Genomic DNA, 9,120 nt, shown 5'->3' with positions numbered 1-9,120 from the left:
ACAAATTTTATATTTGTGACAAAGGTGCAGTGTTGTCTGGTTTCGTGCTGGCCCCTGGTGACAGCTCCAGAACTGTTAACTTTCTGGTAATGTACAAGACGAGACAATTGCAAACAAACACAACACTCACAATTTTACTTTAAATACACGGGGTACCGTCCTTCTGGCTCTTACTCACTACAAACCAATGCGAAGGAACCGATTTACCATTCTCCGTCCCCCTTGTATGCTGTCACGCATGACCCCTTGGTAAAGGAGTGCAGCTGCCTTTACAATCTGCGGCTACTACATAGTTTCCCTTCCGGGTCAAAACGTTATTGCAACTGAGTCTCGCCGCCTTCCAGAATGACTGACTTCCCAACCCGGGGAAAGAACTGTCAGGCCAGCCCGTCCAAAAAACTCTGTCCTTGCTGCTTAGCGCCCTCACAGGTCGGGAGGGAGATTTACAACCAAGATTCATTGTATTTGTCACAGCATGTCATGTTTAACAAAAGAAGGTAATCTTGTCTTCTCTCCACATCTTCCAGTATAATCTTGTTTGACATCATGCATTCTTTTTGTTTCTCAGGGTGCCAACAGAGCTGCCGAAGATGCAGAGCGAGAGAGGAGGGAGCGAGAGGAGAGAATGAGGCACACACGGAATCCAGGCACTAGGGTGCTGCCGCCCACAACCGCTGGAAGGCCAAGGGGAACCCAGGATGTCGCACCGCCCACTCCCCTGACTCCCACCTCTCACACTGGTAGGAACAAAGGGCAAGTCCAGATTCTTTCTGACCTAAAGCCTTTCAGTGTAAAACAGGATAGTATGAAATAGTCAATGCTCTGGTGTTCATTTTGTTAGATACCCCCTCAAGGAAGTGGTAGCTATATCCTGATGTATACATTGTGTACAAACCCTAATAGCGTAACCTACATGCCTGTGTTCTGATATCTACAGGGCTGTCTTTTAGTGGATTTAACTTTTATTGTTATTAACAATGGTAGATCTAATTATGTTTTTTAAATACAAATTCATACTTCTGCTTGTAAATTTCCAACGTTTTGCATACCGTATCCTCCTTAACCAGTGCATATAAAAAGACTGTAATAATACTTTCACTTTGTACTTGAGGGTGTACAATACAATGTAATTTTGTTATAAAACAAAACTGTTACTTAGTTCCCACTGACACACAACCTTTTAACAAAGTTGCTGGAATGTTTAAATTGAGTTACAATGTTGCTACAAGGTTGTGTGTTAGCGGCTTCTCAATGACCGCATGAAGCATGTGAAGCTAGTGATCCAGTATAAACGCCGGTCTCCAGTACGCGCCGGGTCTGCTGGCAAATATTGTAAAGAAACGCCGGAGTCGTTTAATTGGAGTTTTACGGTAAATCGAAAATTGATTTTTCAATCTATTCCATTCCTCATTATATACATCGATATAAATACTGGATAATTCAGTAATTACATAATTGTAACTCGCATTGTTAATAACTTTAAGTTTATCAATGAAACTGCACCGAACGCCCTGCCTTGCTATTTACAGTATTTCTGCCACACAAGCAGTGGGCGTGCTCTTCTTTACCTGCTCGTGTTAATTAGCATCTGATTTGCTGGTCCCACCCTACCAGCGAATCAGTTTTAAAAATGCTTTGTAAGTACGCCCCTCTGTGTTTGATGTAAACAAACAAAGCGCACCTGGCAAACAGCCTGTAAATAAATTGTACACATGAAGAAAACTGACTGTATATAGTTTGCGCTGCTTTTCAAAATGAGCTCTTATATAATGAATATTTAACAATTTTCAATAACATTAAAAAAAAAAAGTAAAGCCAGAAGAAATGTAAATTCCTTTGTGTAAGACATTTAATTTCCTTTCAGTGTAAAACATTTAATTTCCTTTGTGTAAAATACATTTAATTTCCTTTCACTGTAAAGGCATTTGGTTGATTCAGTTTAAGGTGTTAAATATTTTGAGTTTGTATTACTTTTTTTAAATACAATCTTGGTACCACAAGAACTTGAGGTTGCTTTTTGCTTTTTCAATATGACCAGAGTTTGAAAGCTGTATTTGTAGACTGTAAATGGACAATGCCGATTTGCCCTTTTTACAGCCCAGTTTAATGGTGCTGATGGAAACGGCATTAGCGAGATCAAATATTGCAGGTGTGTGACTTGACCCTTTCCTTTGTCTGTAGCAAATACGTCCCCCCGCCCTGTATCGGGAATGGAGCGCGAGAGGAAAGTCAGTATGAGATTGCACCGCGGTGCCCCAGTCAACATCTCCTCCTCTGACCTCACAGGGAGGCAGGACACCTCACGCATGTCAACGTCACAGGTATGAGTAAGACTTCATTCACTCAACAGCAAAGCCTCACATCAGAGTCCTGTGTTTAGGGTTCACAGCCCACCAGAGCTCGCCTTACTGTGAATACCCAAACAGCAACACCGTGGGCGTAATTGTAGTAAATCGCAGCAGCAGCTATTCACCCCTGTTGTGTGCATGATTTATTTTTAGTATTTTATAAACATTTATTTAAAGTTACAGGCTTAGAAAAGGGATTGTCACAGTTGCTTTTAGGATTGACATTAAGAAATCTAACATTTTAGGACCTGGTTTTGCAGAAAAGATTGCATATTTTAATGTTTAGTTTAACAGTTTAATTTGAGATTGGATATGTACAGTATTTGCAAACATTATTCATTGTGGGGCATCTTGGGGATAAGCCACTGTAATTTAGCATAATGTGCAAGGTGGTAGTTTCTATGGATGAACTAGGGGGCTGTCACGGATATCCCCCCGCATAGCTGCTGACTTTGTGGCTCAACTGAGAAGGGCAAAGGAGCTTAGATTTGTAACTAAACACTTTCAGTGTGGTTATTTAATTGCATGTATTGCAGTTTCAAATGGTGTGATATCTCAATTTTAAATGCTGAATAACTACTGCTGTCGGGGGAAGGGAGGAGGTACTATTGAAGAATTGATTAAAAACAGGAATTTGGAGATAACTAGGTATCTTGCATGGATATATATGCAAGTTGTAGTGGTATTAATATTTAATCAAGTTGGCCAAAGAGTCAGAAGTTAGTTGAATGACTCCAGCAAAGGCCAGAAGTTGTATAGTTTTATCCTACAGTGAAGATTGGTTTCCCCACACATGAAAGCCACTTTATGCAGCATATTCCAAATAGACTTGTTTTAGTGGGCTGAAATCTCTATTTGGCTTCGGTAACCAGACCTTTTATTTGCTTAGTGTTTCTAACATTGTGGAGTGGTCATTGTCTTGTGGCAAAGCTTGCAGTTGACACAGTGTAAACATTTTTAATTTAAGATTCTCTTTTAGGGGTAACTCGTGGGATAAAAAATTGCAGTTGAGGTTCTCCATTAGCTTATCTCTTGTTCCCCTGTCACACTAAAGTGGGCTGCATCAGCCAATACATTTTATAAAAACTCAAAAAAGCGACTGCCCTCTTTCCATCAGGTTTGTCATATGTATGTATTTGGTAAAAGGTTAAAGAACAATCAGCAAGTTTTACTTGCATGATTTGGTAATCCAATCCAGTGTGGAGTTCTGGACTGTCTGTAACAAGTTAGTGCCATTTGCCTTGGTGTCCATTTTTAAAGTAGCTGTACTCTGTATTGACAGAAACAAATTGAGTCCAGTCTGCATGAACAGCATTGTCAGTTACCCTTAAATCCAATCTCGGATTTTCTTTTTTCCCCTTCCTCACACTGAATGAGGAAGACTTTTTTTTTTACCCTAGCAATGTTTTGAAATACCTTTTTTGCTTTTGTTTAATTGTTTGTTTACCTGAGTACCGTGAATACCCTCTGGCCTATTAGACGGACAGTTCAGAAAAATCTGGATTAAATTCATATAAAATCTGGATTAAGGTTTATTTTGGAAGAGTATATCGGATCTGACGAACTCCATGTTTTAGGTCCTGATCTGATTTCACATTCATAAATGGGAAGTCATAAGATTGGATTACTAAATCATGGTGGTTATAATTGATTTTCTGGCCAGTTGTAATGTATTCTTTCTTCACAAATGGCTGTCTTTTCCCCCCCACCTCAGAATAGCATTCCCTTCGAACACCACGGCAAGTAGCTGCTCGCCACGTTCTTGTTTGAAGGCAGCACTGGGTGAGTGTCAGCTGGGTCACATCTCCTTATAAACTAGACACATACAATACAGATCTTCGGACGGACGATCCATGCCACATTCACTATGAACATCCCCTTAAGACATCCATATACTTTTTCTTAAAAAATCAAAAGGTGTCCATGCTGTCCTCTTGATTTTAGGGCTAAATATTGAGTGGTCACATTATGACTAATCTAAGAAATTCTGATGGCTAAAAGTATTGAATTTGTATTGAAGTATTTGTCCTGCCAAATTCGTTCAACCACCTCACAAGTAAGTTGTCTTGTGTGTTCTGATTACATTTGTAGTGATGATTGAGCTATTGATTTACAACCTGACTAGGGGGTGAAGTTACTGAAGTTGAGGGCTTTGACCATTCAATATTATTCCATAAGAACCAAGCAGTCAATCCCCCCTCCCCCAACCAGTGTAGAAAGCCCAACTTCCCCTAAATTTAGGCTTGGAATCACAAAGTAGGCATGTAGTATAGGCATAAACCATCTGCTTCCAGTTACATTAGTTGCCAGAATGGTGCCTCAATTGCAAGAATTAACTTCTTTTTTTTTGCCCCTCTCATCCACCTAGAGTATAATTGTGGCTCTACAAACCATTTTTGGGGTGATTAGACTTGCCTATGAGCATTGACAGATTCTAAATTCCAAAAGATTGTTGAACTTTGAAGTCAAAAACTAAAATCCTGCTCCTATGGCTTTAATGCACCAGCAGGTGTGCGTTTGGGCTTGGCTTTTCTGCTCTGCTTCCTGAATTGTTCCTTTTGTCTACCTGGTGTGGCTGTTTGTGTTTTGATTTAAATGTGCAGTATTGTTCAGTACAGGAGTCCTGATTCTCCTGCAACGACTGGGTCTTGTGGCGTAAATATAGTTAAATGCCCAGATGTCTAATGTGTATTTTTATATATTTAAACAAAATATAATTTGCATGCCATATCAAGGCACTCAACTTTATAAATGTTGTTGTTTGAAAAAGCACAGTCTGTTCAGTGTGTGGGGGAGGGGGGGGGGGGGGGGTAGTAAACAGAATAAACAGCAGGAAGGAAATACTTTTATCTAAGTTACATTTCAAAATAAAAGTATTCTGTTTCTCAACTCCAAGAATGTATTTGCAATATTTTAACTTTTTAAAACAATGTGCTGTGTACTGTGACCATGTTGGAATCACTTGGGTTTTCATGCATGTAATGAACTGACCTTGTATGTTAACACTGGTGGATCAATCTTTTATCTTTTTTTTTTTTTAAATCAACTGTTGGAAGCTGCTTGCTATGCTGTTTCCTAATATCCATTCTCTCCCTGTTCCAATCATGTATTACACTTTCACCAATTACTGAGCAGAGTAAAACTTATCTTTGAGCTCCTGCATCTCTTCTTCCCAGTATTTACTTTGTTGTAAAAACAATAGGAGTTCAAGAGAACTATAATTATTCTTAGGGGACAATGCAATTGAGAATCGTACATCTTCAGTATGAAATGCACATCACTAGGTCTATTTTAACCATTTCCATGTCCAGATTGTATCGTGACAATTGGCTAGTTATGCAGAAATGTAATTTACAAGCTTAGCGGTCCATTTATTCGGCGCGTCTCAGGCGCGTCAGGTCCAATTTATTTTCACACGCGCAGTTTATTTTAGACGCGCTGTTTAAATATTTTTCACAGTAAAACAGGTTTAAAAGGCACTGCATATCAACAGGACACTAAGTACTGCATCTCCAGCCCAGCTCCACCCCTTGTTCGCTATATTTTTCAAATATCTCTTAATAATAGTACATACAGATGAATCATCTCTTGATCACTCGTTTTATCACCAAACTCCTCAATAATGCAATCCAAGTCTTTATTTTATAACTGTAACATCTAAAAAAAGCTCTGCAAATGTCCAATATTCTTTGAGCGCTGTATGCGGAAGCAGCTATCTTGTTTGTTTATGTCCGTGTTATCAATGTGGTGTCGGGGTTAACAGTATTCATGAGATCCGCCCCTTTTTTTTTTCGGCTTCTCTCGGCTCCTATCAGTCTCACTCGGCCATTTGAATGGTTTTCTCTGCGTTTTCCGGAGAAAAAACGACTAGAGACCTGTTTTTTGCGTGTTTTTGATGTCGTCGGACAGGGTCCGACATTGGACCGGAAAGGGAAAATTGCGATGTCGGACCAGGTCTGACATAGGACCGCAAAAGGTTAAGATGGTGTGCAGGTTGTGTGTCTTGTGTTTTGCTTTTTAAATACATCCTATGTACTTTTGGATAATTGTAACTATTTTTGAAACTATAGTTAATCAATATAAATGGTCTTTGCGACAGGTACTGGACAAAGTGGAAGGTGCAACTCTGGGGTTTTAAAAGACCTTGCATTTTGTTTAAGAAGTGCTCTTGTGAACCACTTTGGAGTTTTCACTTGTAGGTATCATGTAATAAATTCCAAATCTCTTGAATAAAGTGTGTGGCTGTTTGACTACATAGGACATAGAGTAGTCCTGAAAAGTTTAATCAGGTGACACACTGTATGGACAATTCTGTAAGTTTGTTAATTTCTTAACTATGCATAAGGAAATGGGGGGGGGGGGGTAGGTATTCTGAGAATATGCACTTGAATGTGCATGGTTAAAAGTAAGTTACGTTGCTGACTTTTATTTTTCTCTTGCATTTTTCTGCACAGATCCTATCTCGAGTGGCCCCCAGCGGTCTCCAGTCTGCTGTACACCGATGAAAGAAAGATATTTGCCATGGAGGGCAAATAATGCATGGCTGATCTCTACTAGTACTATTCCAACAGCTTCATGATGCAAAAAATAAACAAACCCCAAAATGAACAAATAAAAAAAGGAGCAATGATGCCTTTTAAAGAAAGAAAACAAAAAAACAAACGCATACAAAACAGGAACAGAACATTTTGCTGTAGCCCCCCGCCTTTGCCAAGCAGATGTTGCAAGAAAAGCCTCCTGATGCAAGCAGCATTGAGCAGCAGCAGGAGAAGTGGGCTTTGAGAGACGATTTACCAAGCGGACCGGCTATCATTGCCATGTTTGTTCTCCCTCCACTGTTGGCAAAGTAATGATTTTATTATCTTGCTGTATAACGATAGACATTAACTCCTCTTTTAAAACTTTTTTTTTTGTATTAAGCTAAATTAACAGGCTCCAGTCTGTCTAGGTGGGTAGTATGTCGGTGTATTGCATTTATTGTCTGATACAAAAAAAATACAATTAAACTTTTGAACTTTGGACTTGAAATTCCTCATAAGGCTCACAGGAAATGTTTCAAGTAAAATCTAAAATTTTATATTAAACTTCACCTCTTTTTTGTTTGGTTTTTTGTATGGACCCTTTTATGCTTTTTTTCCTATTTGACTAAGGATTAAGATATTTTTTGCTAGATAGTTTTATTTGTAGAACCATTTAAGTTTTTTCTTCCACATTCAAATACTTTGACACTGACAATTCTGAGTTGTGTGCAATAATGTTCGCTGAATTGCCTAGTGATGCCAGTGGGAGGCACAGTGGCAACTAACATCCTTAAACACCTTTTAAAGCCAATGACAATGTGGATAGAGGAACTGGGTAACATTTTAAATGGGTATCATTTTTTATTTTTTATAACACAGCTTTCTGTCTTTTAAGATTTAGAAATAGTCCTTTTGGTGGGTTTCCTGGTTTTGTTGAATGACTTCCACATTGAAGCTCTGTACTTTTTTGTATTTGTCGCAGTCCCATAATGTTTGTTTTATGTTGACGTTTTACACCATTTCAAAGCTGTGAAATAATAAAACCTGTAATAGAAATGTAAATGCATCAATTTGCTGTCCTGTGAATCTTGCTAAATTTTGTCAGTTTAACCTGAGCTATCAAGCCTTATTTAATAGACTGCAGGGACCTGATGGTATAATAGGGCTTTAGTGTTCATGCCTCCTAAATTTAGCAGTTATTGGGCACTATTTATTTTATTATTTTTGGTGAGACTCAAAGGAGCTGTCTTTATAAAAGTGAAGGACCTCTGCCTCTTAAACCAACCTTACAAAGGGATCAGACAAAAGGGGCCAGTGCCTCATGCTAAACAAATGGCGAGTCATGGTAAATTCCCATTTTATAACTCTGTTCTTTTAAAACAGTGAACTGACCTTACTTTTAATATACATTTTAAATGGTACCAAAAACACTGATTTTGATTTGTAAAAAGTAGGGTAATCAGAATTGGAGAGAAACACTGCATGTATACTGGGCTTTGGCAATTTAATAGCTATTGCTAATGTGTCCTTAGCTGTATCATAGTACTGTGTTCAGTCTAGCTATTTCTGCCTTTTAAGAAAAAAAAAAAAAAAAGATCTTGCTGTTGGAATACAAAAGGTTGACTGAGGCATGTGCACTAAAACCTAGGCTATATACCTGAATTTATAAGATCTCTGCATTAACATTACTATAAGGAAGAGGAGCTGTTCTGTGGGACTTTTTGTTTGTAATTATACAGTCCACATTATAAAACTTCACCCCATTTTCCATAACTAATACCTTGAACTGTTTCAATTTTGTGTGTCCGATTCATTGTCTCCTGACTGACCATTTTGTCTTTCTCTTCATTATGGTCACATCAACTTTCCACGTATCTCCTCTCTTTACACATTTAGTAAGTCTGTAGGATCCTGTGTTATGGTATCTATTAGCCCTGTAAGACTTATTTTTTCATTTGTATTGCCACTGTATTTGTGTACTTTAAAATTGTGTAAATAAATTATTACTTGTAAAGGCTTGTTTCTGCTCATTTAAAACAAATGATATTGATTTTATACTACATAGCTGATTACGTTACACCTAACACCTAATCCTTTCCAAGCACACTTCAATATGTTCTGAAAAACAGATTTTTATCTCAACTGTAGAATGCCACCATTCTGACATGGTCAAAACAAACACCCATACAAAACTTTCCCATTGATAAATGTGACAAACATAAATACTGTAGTCCAGTTTTGTGGCTAGACCT

The 9,120-nt window shown here is 38.3% G+C and overlaps 1 protein-coding gene across 10 annotated transcripts in view; it reads left to right on the top strand.

Moving 5' to 3' along the window:
- The window catches only part of LOC117424567 (casein kinase I), a 27,632-nt gene extending 18,750 nt beyond the window's left edge, over positions 1 to 8,882 (top strand). For 3 of the 10 annotated variants that reach the window (XM_058992435.1, XM_034041018.3, XM_034041014.3), the window contains 3 exons: positions 569 to 740; positions 2,182 to 2,321; positions 6,803 to 8,882. In XM_058992435.1, the coding sequence (XP_058848418.1) occupies positions 569 to 740; positions 2,182 to 2,321; positions 6,803 to 6,853 (363 nt within the window). In that variant the 3' untranslated portion in view covers positions 6,854 to 8,882. Of the gene's footprint in view, positions 1 to 568; positions 754 to 2,181; positions 2,322 to 4,062; positions 4,131 to 6,802 lie in introns of all 10 variants that reach the window. The other 7 variants (XM_034928353.2, XM_034041015.3, XM_034041019.3 and 4 more) reach the window with 5 other exon arrangements.
- The last annotated feature ends 238 nt before the right edge of the window (positions 8,883 to 9,120 follow it).

The sequence above is a fragment of the Acipenser ruthenus genome, chromosome 19 (genome assembly GCF_902713425.1).
Source record: "Acipenser ruthenus chromosome 19, fAciRut3.2 maternal haplotype, whole genome shotgun sequence".
Taxonomy (NCBI): domain Eukaryota; kingdom Metazoa; phylum Chordata; class Actinopteri; order Acipenseriformes; family Acipenseridae; genus Acipenser; species Acipenser ruthenus.
Note: the sequence above shows the minus strand (reverse complement) of the source record. Positions and strands in the feature narration are given on the sequence as shown.